At 40.7% G+C, this 23,709-nt stretch overlaps 1 protein-coding gene across 2 annotated transcripts; it reads left to right on the top strand.

The window, feature by feature from the left end:
- The first annotated feature begins 5,467 nt into the window (after positions 1–5,467).
- TPST1 (tyrosylprotein sulfotransferase 1) lies at positions 5,468–22,765 on the top strand. 2 transcript variants are annotated; one of them, XM_009870595.1, is made up of 4 exons: positions 5,468–6,407; positions 12,928–13,126; positions 21,208–21,258; positions 22,748–22,765. In XM_009870595.1, exons 1-4 carry the CDS (start codon positions 5,563–5,565, stop codon positions 22,763–22,765), a joined length of 1,113 nt encoding a protein of 370 aa, XP_009868897.1. In that variant the 5' UTR covers positions 5,468–5,562. The 2 variants fall into 2 exon arrangements, with proteins under 2 accessions (XP_009868897.1, XP_009868896.1); XM_009870594.1 differs by lacking the exon at positions 22,748–22,765 and adding an exon at positions 21,705–21,749.
- The last annotated feature ends 944 nt before the right edge of the window (positions 22,766–23,709 follow it).

The raw sequence follows: 23,709 nt of genomic DNA, 5'->3' as shown, positions 1-23,709 counted from the left end.
TTCTCTGCACAAGCACCTGCGAGGCCGAGCAGCCCCTTCACCGCCGCCCCGAGCGCGGGGGAGCCGAGTTCCGCGCCTGGAGCTGTTGCCAGAGGCTTTGGTTGGATCTATTTTATTTTTTTAGCGCCCGGGCTGGTGGCGCTGCTGGCAGAAGCCGTTCGGGCGCGTTTTTCCCTGCAGGTCTGTCTCTTCTCGGTGTTACCAAGCGCTTGGATTCTCCGAAGTAGCTCCTTGTGGAAGGGAGCGCGGAAATCCCGCTCGGGAGGCACCGCGCGTGGAGATGGGCACAGAGCAGATTATTTGCTCTTGGTGGATGGAGAGAGGTTTCCTCTCTTTTTCTTTCTTTTTTCCTTTCATTTTTTTTTAAGATAAAGAGGCAGAAGCCGGTGTGTGTTGCTAATGAAATTCCTGTTGTTGAATCGTTCTCCGGCGGTAGCTGTGGTACTTAACAAATACAAGGGAATGTTGTTCACACGCCTGTGTTCCCTTGTACTAATTTTGTGCAGCTTCATCCTATCGTTGTACTTGTCAAACCGCTCTGCGTGAAGACGTGCTTCTTTAGGTTGAGCTGGCTTTCATCCCGGATGCTTTCTGCTAGGTAACTTACTCCTGTTTCTTTGTGGAGGTAAATAAAAATTGCTCATTGTGTTTTATCATACTTTTTTTTTTTAAACCATATAACTAGTGGGAGCAGAAATCCAGAGAAAAACAGCCTCAGGGTCCGAGGGCCACAATGACTTAAAAATCTAGAGCTGGACTTGGTACTCAAGGCTTCTTGATTTTTATTTCAGCCTTTGCTGTGTATTTTGCTTGGGGTTTGGTTGCCTGTGTTGCTTTGACATTCCTCCCTCAGATTCTGTGGTGTGACTGGTAGCAGTATATATGGTATCTGGACTTTGGGGAAATCATTAAGGTGATTGTGCAAACACTGCTTTGAAGGCATAGAAATGCTTCCTAAATACTTAAATGATTTTTGGAACAATCTTCTAAATGAGCCTACGACGGTTTGGAGAGCTTCTTGACGTGGTTTTACTGTGAATATTTCAGTCGTGTTCCTTGGTGTTGTGCTATACCATTATCATGTAACTGTTGGCTTTCCTATGCAATCTTCTTTGTGGTGGACAAACACGAACAAACCAGTTCACTGAAGGAAATGTTTTATGGAATTCTTTTCTTAAACTTTCATTTAGCAATGCTGGAAGATACCGTTATGTGTAAGGGCTTCTTATTTGGACTATATTATGAGCTCCATGCAGAACATCCTCTAAGAAATCTATTGTCTCCAGATTTCTAAATGCGTATTGTTTTGAAGATGATTCTTGAGAATCCTCAATATCTGCTGCCTTTGCAGTATTTATTTTTATGGAAAAATGAAGGTGCAAAGAAGATACTCATGTGGTTAACATTTCCCTCTCTAAGTCCTAGCAGTGTTTTAATTTCTGTCTCTCTATAGTCGAGAGCAGAGAAGAGAGTGACAATGGCTAACAACACTTCAGGATTTTTTTCCATTCAACTTAGCTATGTGTATAATGAATTTCCTTTGTCTTTTCATCCTGCAGCCTTTGGGCTCAGTAGTCAGACTCTGAAAGCATCTCTGAACTGTGATAAACTTCTGTTTCTAGAGTCTACAGCATAAAGCCTTCCAGGGAGTGTTAGAGCCCCAGAGATGAAGGGACTGAGTAGACCTCGTAGGCTGTGTCCTAATTCCTGGGGAAGAAAATGAAATCTGCGTCGATGTGGTAGGGGGACATGAGGGTAAAGCCTAAAAAGAGTGTGAGGGGAAGTTCAGCTTTCCAGTCGCATGAACTCGGGCACTCTTGCCCTCCCCTCTATCTCCCTCCTGCTTTCCAGCACAGGTGGGAGGGCACCGTGTGCTGAGAAGGACGCCTGGCAAGTCCGATGGCCAGTTGACACGGAGCTGAGCGTGACCTTTCCTCCCAGCAAAGTTCCCCAGAAGCGTTGGGGTCGAACACCAGGATGAGCGCTTGGGCAGACGTAGGATCAACTTATACTCCACAAAAACCTAAGCGGTACCAGGGTACTTGCTCTTCCTGGACAGAGATCCAATTATCAGAATCTGAGCCAGAAGTTCAAGAGATGGAAGCAGAGGGCAAGCTAATCACTGGAAAATACTTTATATATATGTGGTGGGGGTTTTTTATTTTGGGGGGATTTTTTTGTTTGTTTGTGTTCTTGAGATGGATAATCCCAGTGTTGCTGTCTTGTCAACTTAGCCTTGGGAAAAGCTGCCTGGTTAACATGAGAAGGAAGGTGGTCATCGCTGTTTCCAGCCTCCAAAGGGAAAGCCTGAGCTCTAGAGCTTACGAGGATTGCTTGTTGCTGGGTGGTAATGGATTGTCTTTATTCCTCTGGCAGGGAATGCTTTCAACAACAACAAACCCCAGACTGTTCTAACATGAAGTACAAATGAATGACTCGCCTCTTGACTGAGCTAAAAATCTTCAACGTTTTTTGGATGAACTTGACCAAAAAGGTCTTGACCTGCTGCATGTCGCAGGGGGGAAGGAGGGAGAGGGAATTAGTGTGTGCAGAAGGAGGAAACAAAGCCGTCATTTTTGCTAACATCATCTTGTGGCTGACTCACAGGCCTGACTTTTCCGGGAGGAAAAATTCAGTTGCAGTCGCTTCTGCTCAGCTGTGCTTTTCTTGTACAGAAACTTGTAGATCCTAACTCTGTCTTTTTTTTGAGTTACACTTATTTTTTTCTAGGAATTTGGCTTAGTCTCTTGTTTGAAAAACTATTGCTGCTAAAGGCTTCCTCTGCCATTGTAGTCATCTTCAGCTTTCTCAGCTGAGGACTGTGTTGTGCGTGTGAGGGGAGCGCATTTAATCTGAGGGCGTGTTAGGCATTGTTTAGGTTTTTGGGGGGGTATTTTTATTAAGAGTTGCCTGTGCCTTTAGGCAGAGCAGTGCTTTGCTCTTGGTCGGGTTGCGGCAGGTAAAAACACCACCAAGAGCTTTAAAAAATTAAAGCTCTACTCAAATCCCGACAAGGGATAGCCGACTGCCTTGCTGTGATTTTTTTTTTTTAAATGCTGTCAGTGTAGTTACTGTTGCAGCAGAAAACATTAATGACCCGTCATAATCCTGCAGACGGACAGATGCGATGCAGAGCGCTTACTCTTGTAGAGGAGGGGAAAAGGTGGAGTTTGTTTGGGAGTTGCTAGAAGGGCAGTAACTGCTCTGTGTCATCCTTGTCCCAAAGAGCCTTGTGTGGAACGTCAAGCACAGAAGGGAGTTTGCTGGCTTCTGAAATAATGGGTTTGCTGAGAGGTCCTGGTTTCTGACTGCTCCTCTGTTGGTTTCCTGACTTCCAAAGCCGGGGTGGTGCTACAGTTCATGGCGGGTGCACGCTGCAGGTATTTTCTCCAGGAAAAAAAGAACAAGCAGTATAGAAGGTTGTGGGGGAGCTTAATGCTACTTAATGGTCTTGCAGCCTGTGGCATCTTTGGATTTACAAAAAAAAGTTACTGCGTCAAATGGAAATATTTGTGGTGGATTGGTGTGGAGTTTTCTGTCACATGCATGGGTTTTTTTGGTTTTGTAGGGGAGGGATCAATACTTAGAGCAATTTCAGAAAAGCTCCTCACAGACTGCAACGCTTACTTGCGTTCACAGCTGGAATTGTGCTGAGAATGAGTCAGGCGGCTGCTTTACCCAACCTGTGAATTGGGGATTTCGGCCTTCAGTCAACAGGCTTTTCTCTGATACTGCTTGTTCTTCGGCTTGGTGCTGAGAGCTGGTGCTGCTTTTCGTTTTGCTTTGTTCTTAAAGTGATATTCCAACATAAATGATCCGAGTAAAGCAACTGATGCGCTGGGTCTTCTTGTGTTTTTTTTCTCTAGTGATCAGCTACGTAACTGTTGCATTTGGGGAATGTTCTTCAAGGAGTAGTTTTTTTGTTTGGGAGATTTTTTGTGGCATTTTTCCATTAGGAAATGAGTTTTATGGAATTTACTCAGACCGAGTAACGTTAGGGATTGTACGAAGTGTAAATATTTGTAGGTCTTGTGTACTCTGAGGCAAAATACTGGTTTTGTTGTGTTAACTCTTCTGGTGAATGAGTACTAACTTTTAACTAAATTTTCACTGTGTCTAAAGCGTTTGAAGAGAGTCTACATACTACTGGCTAGTTTTAAGCAGAACAGTTTCCCCTTCCTTGATTAAAAGTTAGGTTTGCATGCTCTGTCTGTTCAGGAGAGAGGCTTTCTGGGGTTTTTTGGTGCTATGGAAGTATCAACTGTGTGGTTGGTTGTTTTTCTTTCTTTTTGAGCACTGTCCAGCTGACCTCCACTTCACTTTCTGGGACTTTGTTTCTTTTAATGTCCGGATATTTAAGGTACAGTTAAAGCCAGCTCTTCAGCAAGCTGAGGCATGTAAGTAGAATGAAACTTGTTCCAGAGGATGAATTGATTACGAGAGTGGTGTTCTGGCAGGAGAGTGTGGGAGAGCTCCTTGGCCATTGTGTATAACAAGAAGTGAATTAAGAGTCAGTTTTCCACCTACCTTATCTGAAAACCCAAAGCTGCTGAGCCACAGAGTACAGGTAGAACAACGGTCTCTATTTTAACTGTTGTGAACGGAAAAAAATGAAGATACAGTGTACAGGCTGGCATGAGCAGATCGAGACATCTGGCCAGCAGAGCAGCAATTTATCTAAGCCAGTGTTGGAGTATCTGCTTCATTCTGGCAATGCTTTATTACATGACTTAAAATGATGCAAGGCTTTAAGTATTTTTTTTCTTCCCGCCCCGGTGTGCTGATTGAGAACAGGATCTGTTTTTCTTTCTTCTTATTTTTTGCAATTTTTCAGTACTTTGGCTAACATTTCTCTGAAGTTATAATACTGTATAAGATGAGGAGTTGGTGGGGGTTTTGTGTCTTAATGGAATAATAAATTAAAATCGTGTTTGGTTTAGGCGGGTTTTATGGGGGAGAAATATCTCTAAGGGCCATATTTTAGGTGAAAAAAAAAAAGGAAGTTAGGATGAAATCATTAGTTTTCTGTTGTATAACCTGTTTTGTATTATTTAGATACTGGGATTCATAAAAATTTTCAAGTCAGCACAGGTTGAATTTTTTCTTTTAAATCAAGACCGATCTTAGTTTTGATCTTAGTCAACTTTAATCAGTCAACAACTGGATTGTGTTTGTGTTTTTTAATTACTATATGCTTCTTTAATCAAGGCTTCCTTTGAAATAAAAATTGAAGTTTCCCTAGCTTGCTGTAAACTATTTTTCTTCATTGCATTTTCTTCATAGGTTTTGTATTGCTTCTACGGTTTAACAAAAAAGCTTTTTATTGTGACATGATCATGTTTGAATTTATTGGTCTTGACGCAACACCAGGAGCTGTTGGTTTCATTGAATGCTGTCAGGGTTTTTCTGTTGTTGATTTATCATAGTAGTTCTAAATTTTTTATTTTTTTCCCCCCTCGCCAGACCTTAATTTACTTTGGATTAGGATTCCCATGGCACGTGAACTAGAAGATAATTTCAAATAGACGACGTCCGTATTTTGAACTGGCAGCCTTTCCCAAAATGGTTGGAAAACTCAAACAGAACTTGCTATTGGCGTGTCTGGTGATCAGTTCGGTGACTGTGTTTTATCTGGGCCAACACGCGATGGAGTGTCACCATCGAATCGAAGAACGCAGCCAGCCCGTGAGGATGGAAGGCGTGAGAAGCACAGTAAGAACTGCTGCCAGTGTAAATGCAAACAAAACCTTTGCTTACAACAAAGACATGCCTTTAATATTTATTGGAGGAGTTCCTCGAAGTGGCACTACCCTAATGCGTGCCATGCTTGACGCCCACCCAGATATTCGTTGTGGAGAAGAAACGAGAGTGATCCCGCGGATTCTGGCGGTGAAGCAGATGTGGGCTCGCTCAAGCAAAGAGAAGATCCGACTGGACGAAGCTGGAGTCACAGATGAGGTTCTGGACTCAGCCATGCAAGCATTTTTATTGGAAATCATTGTGAAACATGGGGAGCCTGCTCCATATTTGTGTAACAAAGATCCTTTTGCCTTAAAATCTTTAACTTACCTTGCTAGAATTTTCCCCAATGCCAAATTTCTTCTAATGGTACGGGATGGCCGTGCCTCTGTGCATTCCATGATATCTAGAAAAGTCACAATAGCTGGATTTGACCTCAACAGCTACAGGGACTGCTTGACCAAGTGGAATCGTGCTATAGAAACGATGTACAACCAGTGTATGGAGGTTGGTTTTGAAAGGTGTATGCTGGTACATTACGAGCAACTCATATTGCATCCTGAAAGATGGATGAGAACTCTCTTAAAGTTTCTTCGCATCCCGTGGAACCAGGCAGTGCTGCACCATGAAGAAATGATTGGAAAAGCAGGGGGTGTTTCTCTTTCAAAGTGAGTATGAACGTTTCTCCTTTACCTTGTGTTGTTGTAAGAGGTTAACCAGTACATTTTGTAGAAAAAAAAGACCAGTCACAACTTGGTTTCAGTTGTTAAGTAGCTAAAGATGTCTTGGGACGCTGATTTATGAGGCATATTATCTGGGAAATGGTCACTATTTGTTAAATTGTTAACTAACAAATTGTAATCTCGGGCTGCTCCCACTAAACAATTGTTCCGCTAACATGTGTATGGGGCATGTGAATGAACTTTAATTAATGATCATTTTTTCTTGAATTTGGATATCTAGTATCAGCCTTACTTCCAATAGAGCTTTGTTTTTCTCTCTGCCCTGAAATAAAGCTGGACTGTTTTATCTAGGCTAGTGTTACTCATCCTAGGAAGATCACCCACTTGATTTCAAAAACTTAAGTATCGTTGTCAATGCAAGAATGGCCTTCAGGTTATATTTGCCAAGAACATACTTTTCCAGGAAACTTGAGAAACTGTTCCAACAAAATAGAAAGCAGAATTGGCATGCGTTTCTGTTGGCATGTGCTCCTAAAAAGACAGGCATTTTGAATAAAATTAACCTTCATGTAAGCAAATCCCTCAGTATCCTGTTGTGCCATCTGTGCACCTGATTTAGCTGCTTTGAGAAACCAAAATCCAGCTCTGCTTAGAAAACCTAGACAGGTATGGGGAGGGGGGAAAAATTGCTTCTCCAAACTGCTTTGATTTCTTTGCCGCTATTTGCAGCTGAACAACCAAAATGCAGAAGCTGGTTTGTCTTTATATTGAGGGGGAAAGGGGTGTGTGTTTGAACTGCTCTGCCTATTTTTGCAATGGCAGATACATCTACCAGGTTGTCTTGTTTAAGCTTCTAATATATTGATTAAAAAGCCCTGTTCCAGCAGCAAGGCACTCCCAGTCAAATTCCTTTGCTTCTGTTTCTTCAATATTCAGCACTGGCCGAGTGCACAGCAAGCAGCCTGGGCTGGGTAGAGACATGGCAAACTGGACAGAGGGATTCCATTTTTTTAAAAAACCTACAGTTCTGATAAATTAAAAATGGGGAGATTTTGTTTATTTGATGCCTAGGGAAGTGACTGCGTGGGTTTTCTGATATGTTGTAGCGGTGTACGATTGGAAGCAAATCACAGAATTTATTAGGCAGCGGCTACCAAAACATTAAAATTCAGGTAATGATTACGCATTCTCTATCTGGAGGTTTCACATCACTGTTCCTGCTGTTTTTACAACCACCACCACTATGTTCACAGAGTTATCAAGACGACATCGCAGCCCTTTTTTTCTATGGTACTGTTCGTTAGCGCTGTTGTTCGTTAGCAGCTTGAAGCCTTCTGATAACGTTAACCTGAAGCAGTGTCCAGTTGTACATCTCCACAAGCTGGATCTGCACCTCTCGAGTTACCTGTATCGTGTTCCTTTCAGTGGCAACTGAGGAGGAAGTAAACTTGCTTCTGCTGACGAAAATAGGCAGTTGCCAAGTTCTGTTAAGTGCCCTGTAGAAATAGCTGTGCATAATGCCCTTTCTGGTAAAATATTACAGCTTTCAGATCAGCATTTTTAAAAATTAATGGACCTCTATAGTCTAAAATTCATGCAGTTCATACAGTTTGTACAGTTTCAAGTAATATTTCTTGCTAAATCTGGTGCGATGGGATGTGAGGAATTGAGAATACTTGTTCATGTCTCTAAAAGTTAAGAAAATGGATTGTTGAAGGTAAAATGGGTTTCATCTTTATTTTTTTAATCAAACTTTCAAATTTAAGATGAAGGAGTATGAAAGTGTTCTTGTGACCCTCAGTTCAGTCTATTAATGGAATTCTTTATGCTTTTATTATCTCTCACGAGATGATATGGGGAAGTAATCATTTATTTCAGAAAGCTCTGGCAGGAGCAGAGAAAGAATGGGCTATGAAGCGTTAGGTCTGTGGTATTTTTTTCATCTAATCAAATACCCTTGAATTAGGTGCTGAGATTTGTTTTTCACTTGCAAGAGACTTCGTATTTTGATTATTTCAATGACTCAGTCTTCTGGGGGCTGCAGAAAAACAACAACAGTGAATGCAAAATTGTCTTAGATGTCTGCTTTGTGTATTTATGTGATGCTAATTGAAATTGTGCGGGAGGGGGACGGGGCAGGGACGACATGGGGTGGACACGACCTTGAGATTCCCCAGTGGGATTTCCTTGAGGCAGTTAAAACCTCCTTCTTTTGGCATCCCCAGCCCCTCGCTGCCCTCTTGTGTGCAGCAGAGCTCTGTGGTCGGGAAAAGCTGCCTGTCCAGAGGGTCCTGACTCAGAACAGGGGGTAAATGCCCAGAAAAATTATTCGGAGAAGATGCTTGCTGGGTAGTTTGCTGAGAACTTGACAGTATGCCCTGGGTTATCAGATTTTGACGGCAGAGCAAAATACATCTTGTGTTCGACTCGGTTCCCCTCTCGAGTTGTGTTTGGTGTGTTCTCAGCTGTAGCAAAATTCTTTACAGCCTTGGGCGTGTGTGGCTGTGATGTTCTGGGTTAGGTTTTAACCAACGTTGTTCTCTTATGACTTAAAATTTCCCCTTGGGCTTACTGTGCTCTTCACAGTGTGAATATTGTCGTCTTTCAGCTGAAACAACGGTCAAGCAGCAACGCTCCGTGTCTCGATGAGTAGCTCTTCTCCCACCTGACTTTCCAAAGGCTGGTGCTGAAGATCGCTTCAGAGATAATCTAAGGAAATTCCAAATGCTGCTGTCTGCTGCAACTCTCTCTTCTCACTGAGCTTTAATTTACCACATGCCTGGTACCAAGTGCTTCAGGCTGTTTCATAACAGTATATTAAAATCAGAGCATTCAAATTATATTACAGCTTTTACTGGCAGGAGGAGGAGAAGATCACAAGTACCAAGTAATCTGTAATGAAATGTAATGTGCATTTAAAACTACTGACACATAGGCCCAGCTTCTGTTGCATAGTAGAGAGAATATGAAGAGCAGATAGAATTATTTCTCCATTTGTCTGCAAGATATTAGGTAGGGCAGAAAACCTCTAAAGTCAAAGAACAAACTACTGCTATAATCTGCAAAGGCTGTGATAATGTCTAAAGACTTAAGTCGGTGTGTAGAGGACCCTGTCTCAATCATTTTCCACTCAAGATTTACGGATCTTTCAGACAGGCTCAGCACTTCAGAGGCATGATGCCTGCTAGGGTCAGGTCCAGTGTAAGATGCCTGGATGTGTTTTTAACTGTTGGAGGGATTTTGAAAAGAAATCTGACCAGAGTTTATTGTCTTGAAGTATTTAAAAACACTTCGAGGAAGAGATTGTGGGATGGCTAACAGATATTTATAATGATGTTATTACCCAGTAACAGAAAGCAGATGTTTAAGAATATATATTTGACTCATCTGAAAACAAAATTAACTGTGTCAAATTAAATCTGCCTCAGATGAATGAGGCTCTAGGTCAGTGTAAGGGGCTTTATTTTCAGTTTTATGCAGAGTTGAATTGTACATGCAGGGTGTTCCTCTTCCAGAGATGAGCTAGCCACCCAACGGCTTGTAGAATTCTTCAGGCAGCGAACTGATTCCATTTTTCTCTTATTCCAGGCTCAGAAACTCTTATGCAATAGTCTGTTAATAGCAATAGTAGGTACTAGACAGTCTGTATTTAAGATTCTGACTTTGCTCCCCTGGCTGCTTCGTTTGAGGAAGCTGTTGGCTGCCTTACTAAGCAAATGCCAGGCAAAAGAGTAATTCCTGTTTTTTCTGTTGCTCATGCAGCCCTAGCCTCACTGTTGTCCCAATTCACTGGAGTCTTTTTGCCTCTTATTTTGTTTTTTTTATCCAGCTGCAGGGAGAAACACTGCAAGAGTTTTAAGGATGTGCACCGCAGCATTTTGTAGTAGCAGGAAACCTTCTGTGGTTTGAAGTAATTGCCAACGTGGCTGTTCAAGGAATGTATTATGGCTGGACTACATGCTATAACTAGTATTGTTAATATAGCTCTGGCATTGCCTCCTAACTGAAAACAGCTGTGGTGACCACTGATGCAAAGAAACGTCAACCCTTTTATAGCGATTTTTATTAGGCTTATTATGAAAATAGCTGTCTAGGCAAAATTGCTCCAGAATATACTATTTTTAATACATACCTTTCATTTGATTCTAGTACAGATGTAGGAGTGTTTGGGGTTAGTCCTGTGTTCCATGCTACCAGCTGCTTTCAAAGCTGACTGTGCCTGTGGTTTTGCAGTGGAGCCTGGAAGCGCTTGCCAGGCGATGTTTGCCATCTGCGTCCGGGAACACGTTTGCCAAGACTTGCTGTGTTTCCTTGGTTTGCTCTGTTGGGTGTTCGGGTGCTTCTTTCCTCCTGTCCCCAGTCCGTCTTCCCCTGTACTCCTCACATGTTCTTTGGTCTGAAGAATCTTTCCTATGGATTGTGGTTTACTTTTCTTTCCATGTTAACCGAAAGGCCAGAAAAGAACTGTAAATAGATTTTTCAAACATCTAGTGATAGATTTTTTCATGAGGGTCCAGCCAGCACGGTTCTACATCCTCCTGACCAGTGTAGTGCTTTGCCACTAAGAACTTTGAAAACTCGACTCTTGACGGCAGTTGTCTTGCTAATTTGATGTGAAGGCAGATGCTAATTTTCTAGTTGGAAGGATCAAAAAGGCAATGCCCAGGCTTCTTAGTTTGCTATACAAACTTGGGAGCTCAGGCCAACAGCCTTCAGGAAAGCTCAAATTTGGTTTGATTCTGGTCCCAGAATCTCATTCCGAGTTCTTGCCTTTGAGCTTCCTGCAAATGGTTGAAAAAAGAGAGAAAGACTGAAAATCTGGGGGCTGTCTTACATTTTTTTTCTCAGATGCTCACTCGTCAGCTTCCTTTAAACACTTTTGCAGCGATCTGTGAAGGCTCTGCTCGCCAAGAGAGTTTCCCCATGGGTGACCATTTCCCAATCTGCTTTGTTCTTTTTGGGTTAAGTTACTGAGCTTCCAGCATTGTGTGACTGACTTCCTTCCTCTGTCCTGGAAGAATTTTAGCTATGATGACAAAACAAAGAGTAACAAGGTGAAGACCGGTGTAAGATTAATGATGGGCAGATGTGCAGGCTGAGTTTGTAGTTTCAGGCTTTCATTGCAGAGCCCAGCGTGCAGGTGGATGGGATGGCTCCTGCTGCTGATTTCATGTTTGTCTGCTGTGCAACCGTTTTTCAGCCTTTTCTTGGGCTCATGAGGTTAATTAGATAACTGCAATCACACTTGTTCCTTGTATAAGTTGACTGATGTCAGTCTTAAGAGCAATGTGAGTTTGATCCAGACTTCTGGACTCAGAAGCTATCAGGAGTATTTCAGGAAATTTCCATTTATTTTTCTCAGAAGATGTTTTCTCATATTCTGCCTGCCGTATAACTGAAGAACTAGCTGCTTGAGAATTTGAGTCTCGGTGTTCTCATTCTTTACCTTGTGTACACGAAGTGCTGGCGTTATACTTTGTACTGTTGCTTTGGTGTATTACAACTTTGTATTCTTTATGATGTAAATAAGGCCTGGGAGGGGTGACAGCTGCAAGTGGATGTGACAGCTGTATGTTCAGCATCGGGTTTGAGGCAGGTGTAGCCAGCCAGCAGGAGCTGCTGAGGGTGTGTGCTGTTTCTGAGTCCAGAAAAAAAGTTTTCAACTGCTTGCAGTAAAAACTCAGAAAGTTTTAAATTGCTCAGCTTGTTGGAGTCCTGCTGGCCTATTTCAGAAATAAGCACATTAAAGAAGTTCTATGTCTTCTAATCTAAAAGAAGCAAGGAATGGGGAAAAACAAAGCGATGCCAGATTTCTTCCCTTCTTTCACACAACAAAACTAGGGTGCAAAAATGAAAATTACCTTAGGACTGTTGATTAAATGAGCAACAAATCAACTGTTTTCTGAATACAGTACGCCAGACACTGCTATGATTATGCACTTGCCGTGAAGAATTCTGTAATGACCAATCAGTAAGATGAATGGTCGTGAAAGATATGATTGTGGTCTAAAGCTCTCTGTCATTTCCGTAGGTGTCTTTTAATTAAAAAAAAAAAAAAGAATTTAGTCACAGTATGGGGTGGAGTAAATGGTACATGGATTTTAATTTAGAATGCAACTTTCAAGAGCATTTAAAACAACGAAAGAGAAAATGTGGGAATATGCTAGTGGCAAACCAGCTTTCTATGTAGGTGTGTGCATGCTTTTCACTTAAGAGGTCTTTGGCTTTCACTGCTGTCTTTATGTAAAGAACTTGCTTCAGTACATTCTGAGTGAAAGCCTAAACCAGAAAGTGTGTGTGAATGTTGTGTTAGTTCTTCCCATTTTAGCCTCCTGAAGCAGTAAAACCTCACTTCCCATCAGCTCTGTAGAAACATGAAATTCTGAGAGGGATAGAAGAGGAAGGGGGGAGAAAAACAAATGGAACGAGCTAAAAGTGGTAATTTGTGTGAAGAAGCAAGTAGTGGTTGGAATGGTAAATGCAACGTTTCTTTCCCCCTCTGCAGGGTTGAAAGATCTACTGACCAAGTAATCAAGCCAGTCAACGTGGAAGCACTGTCGAAGTGGGTTGGGAAGATACCTGCTGACGTTCTCCAAGATATGCCCGTGATTGCACCCATGCTAGCAAAACTGGGCTATGACCCGTATGCCAACCCACCAAATTACGGAAAGCCAGATCAAAAAGTTGTGGAAAACACAAGGAGGGTAAGGTGGTTTTGTGTGTTTAATTATTGACCAGATGGATGTGAGCTATAGAGAAGAGTCTTGGGTTTTGTTTGTTTGTAACACCTTTTGGTACTTAACCATATGTTTTCCTTGCTGTGGGGGGAAGAAGGAATTCTTTGGGACCCTGAACACCGAAAGCTCCTTGCTGCACATCTTCAGTTTGGCTCATCCCCTTTCCTCCAACCCCAGGCTTGAGCTGTGTTCTTTGGTTTCTGTAGCTGAACCTCTTGAGAATTGCCAAGATATTTGGGGAACTAGTTAGTAGGGGAAAAAGCTGGCTTTCTCACCTGGCCATCAGACTTGATTGATGAGCTCAGCTTTTTATACAGGAGGGTTGGCAGAAGCTCTGCCACAAAATTACACCCCAAGTACTTGGTCAGATTAGGAAGAGTTATCCATGGAAAATGGCCCAAGATGATCAAAATGTCAGATTTTCCAATTCTTTGCTGGCCTTTGTAGAACAAATAAGATGGAGGAGGGTCTGGTGCTGATTAACCTAAACTTAAGGATTTTAGTCTGAATTTAATGTTGTTGGAATTAGAGTGGTTAGGCTATACAGCTGTTTATCCCTGGAGGTATCCATTGAAAAGCTCATTACCATTGTTTGAAATAAGGATAACGAACTCTACTTCTCTTCTTTTGAGAACATACACTTTATTAAAAGAAGGTGACTTCTGCTGCAGCAATCGTTGGAAAAATTGAATTAAGCAATTTAACAGGACTGTCTTCCGTTAGCTTTCTGATATTAAAAAAAAACCCACCTGGTTGGTGGTTGATGGGCTAGATACTAATAAAAATTATTTTTGGTAAAATGTCTAAACATTTTTTCATTATTTCTTTTCAGAAGCTCTGCCTGGGAAGGTTTCATTAAACAGTTGATCAATGTATTAAAGGGTTACATGTTTACTATTTTAATAGTTGGTAGCTCAGCCTGGAAAAGTTAACCACCTTTTCTGGTAGGGGCAGTGATTACCATTTTCTAGATTTGCTGATACTTACTGTTTCAAAAGGCTTCCAATAAGATATTTCAAAACACTTTAAGGTGTTTGGGAAAAGTGGGCCAGGGAAGGACAAGGAGAAGGAACTGTGATGTCTTTTGCCTGTCAGCATCGCTTCCATGAACCTACACTAATTTATTTCTTACTGCTGCAGCTTGGAGAAGAGGGCATTTATTTAAATAAATAATTTTATCAATCTAGATTTTTTCAGCATTTAGGAACCGGCACTTGGCAAGTTAAGTGTTATCACATACTCTTAGCTAGTGGAATTTGCAGCTTGCTGTAGCACTATTTCTGTTCATGTTCTCTTTAAATGTCTTCACCTGGGATAATCTTTCACAGGGTTTTGTACTGAGTGTGCTGTTGGAGACAAAGCTGTCCAGATAAAATCTTTCCAAAGTTACTTTACAGTATGTTATAAGAAAATATATATAAATCTGTCATTGTAAACGTTTATTGCTTCACTTTGTGTTTAGAAGCTGTTCTGCTGTATTTGTACTTGTGGTCACTTTAAACTGACCATAGAACTTGAATTTTATTCATTGAGAACAGAGAATGGTTAGACTTCTAAAGCTGAACTGTATTGTGCTAGTATTGTGCTAGTATTGTGCTAGTATTGTGCTAGTATTGTGTTAGTAACCCCTCAGAGGGAGTAACTTGAAATAATACCGAATCACCTGGCACTTGCTACTCCGATACCATCGCAGTTTCTTAGTCCATTTAAAAGGGTGTGAGGCAGCAGGTCAGGTGAAGGAAGTTGCAAACAGCAGTAGTAAGGAGGAAGGACTGATTTGCTCTTAGTTTGTTGGGTTTTTTTGAGGGGAGTTTTTGAGTTTTGTGGGAGTTGTGTAATGCTGGCTTAAATCGATTGTGGAAGTTGCAACAACAGAGTGGAAGCTCAACACCACCAAAATTACTGGCAGGGGAGATTCTGGCTCCACCTAAAGATGGAACAACACTGTGTCATCTAGTTCATTGCTATCAGCTACAGTAAAAAAACCAAACAAATCAGTTCTTGTTGTCATGGGGACTTCTTGTTTTGCACAATAAAAAAGCATTTTTATACTGTTCATACAAAATCATAAAGATAATGAGGTGAAAATACGAAAATTGGGCAAGAAGCAAAATATACTTGTAGCTAGAAAGCCTCTGGAATGCAGGCAGGTCAACGTTTTAGGAACAGAAGTTGCAAACTTTAAATGGCATGATTTCTTCATTCCAAAATGTGCTTAAATGCCGCTTGTAGAACTGCGTTTATACTACACTGCACTAACTGCCCTGAGCAAAATCTAGCACCTCCAGGAAAAGACTGGAAATTACACTTAACAGTGAAAACCCTGTTCAACAGTTTCAAAGCTGCTGCTGTTAGTCCCAACGGCAAGAATCAGCAGTGTAAGGGTGCCTAAACCAAGGGCTCATATTGGGGAAAAAGGGAAAGGAATGGCTAGTGTGGTGCAAAATATTAGTTCCCCCTGAGCCTTCTAAGCAGTTAAATTCTGTTCTTGTTTTTTCTTATTTTCTTCTTACCTGTCCCCCTGCCGGTGACTTGCATATATACAGGCTAATTTTTTATTATCCTTATTTTTAATTCTTCAATCTGGAAACAAAATTATGATTTTCACCACCTTAAATACAGTGCTTGAATTAGAATTCTGTGTGCTTGTAAGTAGTGCAAAGAAACTAATACACTGCTAAATTTGGATTTTTCACTTGAGTGTTACCTGCCTGCGACACCCAAATGGTTGCATTGGTTTTCCGTGCTCCTGTAGCACAACACAAAAATAATAAGGTGCAAGCACTGTTTGTACTGTTTTTTGTTTTAGGAGGTAACAGAGCTTGAAGCTCATCTCTTCTTCCATTCGTGCCCGAGTGCCATGTGCTGATCTGAAATAAGGCATCTTGGACAGCATCTGCACTGGTGGAGTACAAATCTTAACACGAGTAAACCAGATTTTTCCGAGGTTTTCAATATCAAAGCCATTAACTTGTTATTTATCTGTTTTGTGTTAGGCCCGACAATGTTGTCTTTTATGACGCTTTATCTTGTCTTGGTTAAGGAATGCGGAGCAGAGAGAACAAGGTCTGGATAGTGTTGCACTGTTCAGCAGATCTCTGCGTGTGACCTCGAGAGGCAAGGTTTTGTTACTCAGTGCCTGCAGAATTGTGCTGTCTTGTGTTTTTCTCAGAAGCCTGTTGTTGGTCTGTTCATTTTATTATGATGATTGCAAGGGTTCCTTCCTTATAGGTATGTGACTGACTACTCCTCCTGTCAGTTTTAACAAATTCTACGTCCTGGGCAGAAAGGAAAATGACATCCTGTAACTAAAGGGAGGTTTTATCTGCAAATTATGCAGAAAATGCAAATAATTAAGCTGTCTGAACCGATAGCGCAATTCTTAGATGATGAGTTACAAAAGTAGAATAGCTCCATGTTAGAAGAGTATCTGGTACGTCCTTATCAATACTGAGTTTGTGTAAAAGTGTATGTCAGCACTTTAACAGAATGTACTGAAAGGGAGGAACATCTCGGAACTGCAGAACTGACTTATGCCCAGTAGAAACTGGCTTATTGTTCTGTTATGGTTGGCCGAGTGGTTTCCTCTCACATCTGTAATGGATTACATCAGATTTTCTTTGGCACGTACTTGCCACTAAATGAATTTGTACGCTTGGAATACATCTTCCAGTCATTTCTTTCAACTTCTTCGTGAAGTTACGTTCCTTGCCCTGAGAGATCGAGGGAGAGAAGTGTACAGAACTCGATAGAAAAAGCGATGGTTTTCATCATGACTGTTTAAATATGTGTGGCTGCTTCTAATCACATCCGAAAGCCGTTATCGATCTCTGGTTTATGTTCTGCTGATGCTATTTTCTGCGGTATCATCTAGAGGAGAAAACAATTCTGCCAACTCCTGTTTGTGCCTGTTTTAAATTGTGAGGAAATGTCTCCTGCTGTTAGGAGTTGAGACATCCATGGCAATCGTGACTTTTTTTTGAGGTTTTAAAGACAGAAACACCATTCGATAAAGGGTGTGAAGCATGTTTATACTAATGCATGAGAATAATTACTTGTGCTGTCAGAGATGTGTGGTTGTGGCGGTGTACTGCAGTGGCAGGCTGCTCGAGGCTGTGTGTCTTTATTTACGACGGTCACCGTAAGCACAGATGCATTTGGCTTTGTTGGCATTTTGTCTGTTGCTCAAAACAAAATTTGGGAGGTTATTTTATCTGTCTTGTGACCGCCAACAGCACAGACTTTTTCAGTACCTTTTAAATTAGTTTAATACCCCATGTTTCTTCCAGCGTATGGATTTCCAGCTGCATTGTTTTTCTCCAGAGGTGCCTATATGTGCCTTGTGGCAAAGGAACAGCTGTGCGTGTGTAGGATTGGTAAGGTACAGAGTTATTCAGGAAACAAAATGGGGTATGGTCGCAAGCTGCCTTTTGGCAGATGTTCATAGCCCCGTCTAAAATCATGCTCTCCATGATTGTTGTTTCTACTGGGTAAACATTTACGTCTCGGATGTCCCCTTCCTTGGCGCTTGCAGCAAAAGGTGAGGAATGGTGTCAGCCTGGTGAGCTGCCGTAAGACTTAAGGGAAGTCTGAAGGAGCCAGACGAGGATCCCTCCGTGTACCGGGCAGGAAAGGATTGTTTCTAGAAAGGGGCTTGTTCTGTTTCAGTGTTCCTTGGTTCTGGGAGGCTTTTGGGGTGTTATTTTTTGTTTGGTTGGGTTTGTTGTTGTGTTTTTGTTTGTTTTATTTTGTTTAGTTTTTTGGGGAGTTTTGTTGTTGGGGTTTGTTTTTTTTTTACAATTAAATATCAATAGCCTTGCACTCTGCAACTTTGATGTTTTCAAAACCTACCAAGCCCAGGTACACTTGGTTGCAGGCTAACTTTTAGACAAAAGGACCTATTATATCTGCGTACTGGAACTGACCAAATATAATGTGACTCTTTCTAAACCAAGCTTGGGAGTGGGTGAAAAGGAGTGCTTTAATCTTTTATAAAGATGAATTATAGGCTACGCTTCTGAGTTATGCTTCTGTTCTCAAGTTTTTCTTGTGAATTTGTAAGGGTTTTCTCAGAAAAATGGCTATGAAACTTGTTTTCTGATCTCTTTTTGAGAATAATACGCATTTAGTTTGGCTATAAGAATGTGCTTTGCTTTTTATTTTAATAGAACAGCTTGAATACTGCCAACACTAAACAACAAACTGACAGAGACTTTGGATTTCCCCAGCCCTCCTCCTTTTAGAAATTCATTTAGACTTGCAAAATAATTCCCTTAGAAATGGTAAATGCCAATTCTGCTCAGTTTTACTGAATTCTTGCTTAGACTGGAAATCATTCCAATGTCCTGCTTCTGCCTCTCTGCTGCCACTCTGAATAATGTGCTTTAGACTTAGAAATTGGCCAGTGAAGAATTTTGAATCTGAAACCTCTTAATTTCTTTGGCTGCAGATGGAGTAATTGTTTCTAGAATTTCTGGATTGCAGTTTATCCCTGGGTTTTGATTCAAAAGGGACCGTTTACTGGTTTGGGAACTACTTTAAACCTGTTTCCATTCAGTCTCGATCTTGACCAAACCGGCATTCTACAGAATGTCAGTTCTGAACAAAAATTAGGAATGCTTGTGTGTTAAACCTCATCTTCTTGGGCCTGTTGTTGGTTATATTTGTCTTTGTAAATCGTATGTGTGTAAATTGTGATAGCTTATACGAATATATTATCAAATGCCCCGAAATGTTTCCTTATCTTTCCAGACTATGACATTAGTGTCATTATTTTTCTTATTCTTGCTGATGGATGAATACTCTTGACTGTCCACTCTTAGCTGCCTACTAGGTGTAAGTACTGTTACTGCAAAGGGCATTACAGTGGTAAAGGTTGTAGAGCAGACAGATATATAGATATATAACGTGAAAATTAGACCAAGTCAGATTTACAGGAGAAGAAGAAGAAGGCTTCCAGAGAGACAAACATGGTTTTGGTCACTCTGGTTCTGAATTAATTACAACGTAACATCATAATCAGTATTAACTGTTTTTAAGAATTCACCAGATACTGACTGTAGTGGTTTGCCCGACGAGGTGAAGAAGTCTTTCTTCCAGCTTCAGCAGTAGTCTGATAAAAGATAACTGCTTTTTTTTGTGAACCTTGCCTAGGTTGTTCTCTAGCATTTTTTGAAGTGATAATGGTGTTGATTTGTAACTTCCATTTCTGCTCTAAAACACAGCCTGCATCGTAACGGCTTGGTTAAAAGCTGAGAATAAGAAACGCTCTCCTTCATTTATAAATATTTATAGTATATCTAGGCTCCAGTAAGCCACATGCTGAATTTCTGACCAGTGTGGCTTTCATTAGGTTTCCATGGGAATGATGGTACCCCCTGGCTGAATATAAATGAGAGCTGTGCCTATCAGTTTGAATATTTTATCTAAAACACGGACTGTCGGAAGGGGCAGAGTTCCGAAATGTCTGCCTACGTTATTCCTACTCTCATGTCGAGATTTAGCGAAGCCCTGTTGTTTGGATGTGTTTAGCCCGGTCATGAAGAGCGAGGAGACCTGCCAGCTCCCAAGCCGCTCCCCGGGGGTGGGATGGTTTAACACCGCGGGCGTGGGACGAGGGAAATTCTGTGCCCACTTGGCCGCGACAGAATATTGACAAAATGAGTATGTCTTTGTATTCTGGTCATCTGTTCACGGGAAAGCGGAGAAAATGGATGTTGTTAATAAGCATCCATTGGCTTCCTCAGTCTTCTTCCTTTGGTGCAATTTGCAAACCAGAGTGTGCAACTCTGAGCAAGGCTTCAGAGCAGCCCCATTTCTGTTTTATGGCTTAATAGAATTTTTCTAGAGTCGGTTTGTGGCTTTTGGTTTTTATACGGTTACAGCTACACAAGGATTCTGTAAGGGTGTTTGGTCTTTTTGATTCAGTAGAATAGAGAGGATGGTAAAACTCCTCAAGTATATTTCTTTTTTGCAAAAAGAAAACACCAAAACATGTAATAATCCAGAATACCTTCCCCTCCCCTCCTTCTTTGGAATGAATTCCGGTTTAATCTCAGACGCAAACACCTTTTAAGATGTATCCTCTAGAGAGAAGACAATATATCGCCAATTTATTTCCTCATTTGTCAGATAGTGGAAACACTTTGTTTAGTGCGGCTGTTGGGATGTTTGAGGGTATTTAGTGCCTGCTCTTTTGCCAAACCAGTGTTGTTTCAGAATTAATGTTATGCTCTAAAAGGTTGGAAATTGTGATAAAGGCAAATTCTCATGAAGGTTGGTAATGAGGCTGTAGTTGTTACAGAAATACGCGTTACAGAAATAGAATCTGTAGAAATGCGTAGTAAGATGGGATTAATTCAAGTGCAATACTTCTGTTTGTGTGAATGATGGATATTTTGTACACAATGAGTAATGTGACATGTGAGAAAATGTATTACGTGACATTCATTGAGTTTCTTAACTAAAATATGAATGTTTGAGAAATAAATGTTGCTTGTTCCCTGGCTGGTGTAGCAGTTCTGACACTGTAAGATTGTGACAGCTCTATTGAAAATCTTTCAATGCAGAATCTTTGAATTATAATTAAACCCAAAAGGAACTTAATTTGTTTAAGGTGCTAAAATGTGAAACAACAATTTTGTTACATATAAACTTCAAAAAGTATGTGTTGTAGCGAGTCACTTATAGCATATTTAATCATCCTGTTAAATCTTTTCCTAAAAGCATAGTGAGTGTATTACACAGGATTGAATAGTTTGAGCAAACTTGAGCACGAGTTACACAGTTTTAACATTTTAATGCAAACAAGGTCAGTGTTGAGCACAGAGCAAGCCTGGGCCTGAGCACACAGCTCTAGAACTACCTCAGATAACCAAGTCTTGTGAATAAAACTCGCTTTTACAAACAGCCTGTGCTCAGTTCAGGTAGATCTGCTTTCCTGGCTGGTGATAACCCAACAGAATCTCCCCCCCCTTAACAAGCCCTGTAGCAGGTCACACAGCAGTGAACGCTGGCTTTGACTGTTACGTTGCTTTTTGTTTTTCCAGGTCTATAAAGGTGAATTTCAGCTTCCTGACTTTCTTAAGGAAGTGCCACAGGTACAGTATTGGATTAGTTTCCTCTCTGCAGGTGTAGCGGCCAGCTAGTACGCAACCAGAATTAGGAGGGAAAGCATTTTTAGGGGTGCTCTGTCTCCGGAATTGTGTATCTCTGCTTGCGTTACTTTTATATTTCTAGTTGATTTCCCATCCTTAATGATACATACAGTATGTAAGTTTACTTAGAATATAAGTGTAAGTAGCCTATTAAAAGTAAAATATTTTGCCATGTCTTTACTTTTAAAATAAAAAAAAAACACTAATGGGCACAAGCTTTCTTGACTTCAGATCACCAGTATTAGGAAAGACTATGACTTTTGTTACACGTAGAGATTGAAGAATACGCAAGAGAATCTACCACATGCAAACAACGCATTTTGACTTATTCCGTGCACTCAAATGAAAATTAATTGATTAAAAGGGAAAATTGGTTTCTTTTGTTCCAGCTAAAGAAGACAATAGAAAGGAAGTCTCGTGGCAAGATAAAATGAACATGGATCAGTAAAGTCGAATAGCTGTAGTGTCTGTTTCATGTTTTCAGAACATAACTTTTTGCTGTGAACACCAAATCTGTCTGAGAAATCTTTGTGTGATCTCGAATGTGGGCTTCGCTCTTTTACTGGATGTTTGCCTGCTCTCACCCTTGGAACACAGTTAGTGCTCGTGCTTTGCAAGTTGTGCTCAGCTCACAGAAAACCATTCAGAGCCCGGCACCACGCAGCTAAATGCGCTGTCGCTCACAGCATTGTTCCCTCGCAACTGCTGGCCAAAACGTCCGTGCAGCTTCACGGCAAGACAGCTCCTTAAACGTGCGCTGCTTAAAAGTTATCGTCGGCAAATTGTATTGAGAAAGTGTGCTCTGGTTATTTCTCAGGCAGTTATTGGGGTTATTTCAAGATTATCGACAACCTTGCAGGTAACGTCGCGGCGCATATGGCTGCAAGCACGGTGTGTCAGAACAGGAGAGTGAATATTGCTGATACGGCTTTTGGGAAGAGGCGGAGGGATGAGCCTGTCTTTCAAGTTTAGCAGCCCGTGCATAGATAGCATGCTGCCAGAATAAATGGTCCTTGAGCTGCCTGCAGGATCTGTTAGTTAAATTACGCTCTTTGTATTTTCCAATTGGCTTGTGATGTATCAGAAGAACTTGGTCTCTTTTGTTCCGTGTGGTAGGGAGGTTTCAAAATGGGACTTTGCTAAATTTCAGCAGGTGGATTTATACAGGTAGCTCAGTATGATTGCACTCAGAGCAGACTTATGCAAAGTAAAGAAAGATCATCTAGAAAGCAAAAATAAGCTTTGTGAAAAAGTAAGGGAATATTGCATAGGCAATAAAAACTGGAGCTGAAACTGATGCTGATAGTGTTCTCCTTTAGTAATGGTAAAATGAACATAATGTAACCACATAGCTAGAGAGTTCTGAGTAGAAAATTGGTGCTGATAATGCAATGTAAAATAGCTAATTTAATTTTAATTATTTACTTGACAGACTGAACCTATGGACTAGAAGATACAATGGATATTTCACGCACAGAAGGTAATAAAAGAGCATTCAGTCCCGCTCGTTTGCTCTTGATTTAGTTGAGATGAATTTTTTTTAAACTTGTAAAATTCTGAGTAAGAAAAATTTGAAGATATGGATAAGCGATTACTTTAATTATGCATTATTCGTAATTACAAAATGTTGTCAGAATATTACACTGGGATCTCAAACACAGCTTTCTTTTTCTGTAGGAAAAAAACGACTGCTGCCTTTTCCATGGAAATGATCTTTCAAGGACTGTCCCACTGCGATCAGTGACTGTACTGCTCGTGGCTGGCTTTTCTCAGAATTTCCTTCCCCATTTCTTTCATACTGTTTTTGTTCAAAATTTTGCTGTTGTGAGCGCATGTAAACCTGTTGAAAGAAACCAAAACCAAACAAACACAACAACTGATGTTAATGTAGAACTGTATTACATTCGCACAACTATTTTCTCAAGGTTTTAAAAAATGCAGAGCAATGCCTGTCTCCAAAATTGCTATTCTGTCTCAATTACAAAATTCATCTTCAAAGATTTTTTTTTTTTCTATAGCGGTTTGGTTTTAAATGTATGAAGCTTTCAAAAGAGTCATCTGTGCTTGTCCTAGAAGATTTTTTGGTGGAACGGTTGTTTTACTCACATGTGGAAATTGTTAAATATCTTTTATTTAAAACAAAAGTTGATAAATTCAATGATCTTTTGTATTTTATTTTTCAAAATAAATGCTTTAAATGTGATTTTTTAAATTATTATTTTATTATTTATTATTCTTTAATATGTTTGCCTCAGAGTTAAGATTTAAATAATTCAGGATATTAGTGTATTACTTGGATGGAAGAGAGGATCTAAAGGGATTTGGACCCCTTTTTAAGGTTTGCAGCTGGATGCATTTTGTTTTTAGTATCTGGGTAGTGAGGGAAAAGTAGAT

Source organism: Apaloderma vittatum, unplaced genomic scaffold (assembly GCF_000703405.1).
Source record: "Apaloderma vittatum isolate BGI_N311 unplaced genomic scaffold, ASM70340v1 scaffold30305, whole genome shotgun sequence".
In the NCBI taxonomy this organism is placed as follows: Eukaryota; Metazoa; Chordata; class Aves; order Trogoniformes; family Trogonidae; genus Apaloderma; species Apaloderma vittatum.
Note: the sequence above shows the minus strand (reverse complement) of the source record. Positions and strands in the feature narration are given on the sequence as shown.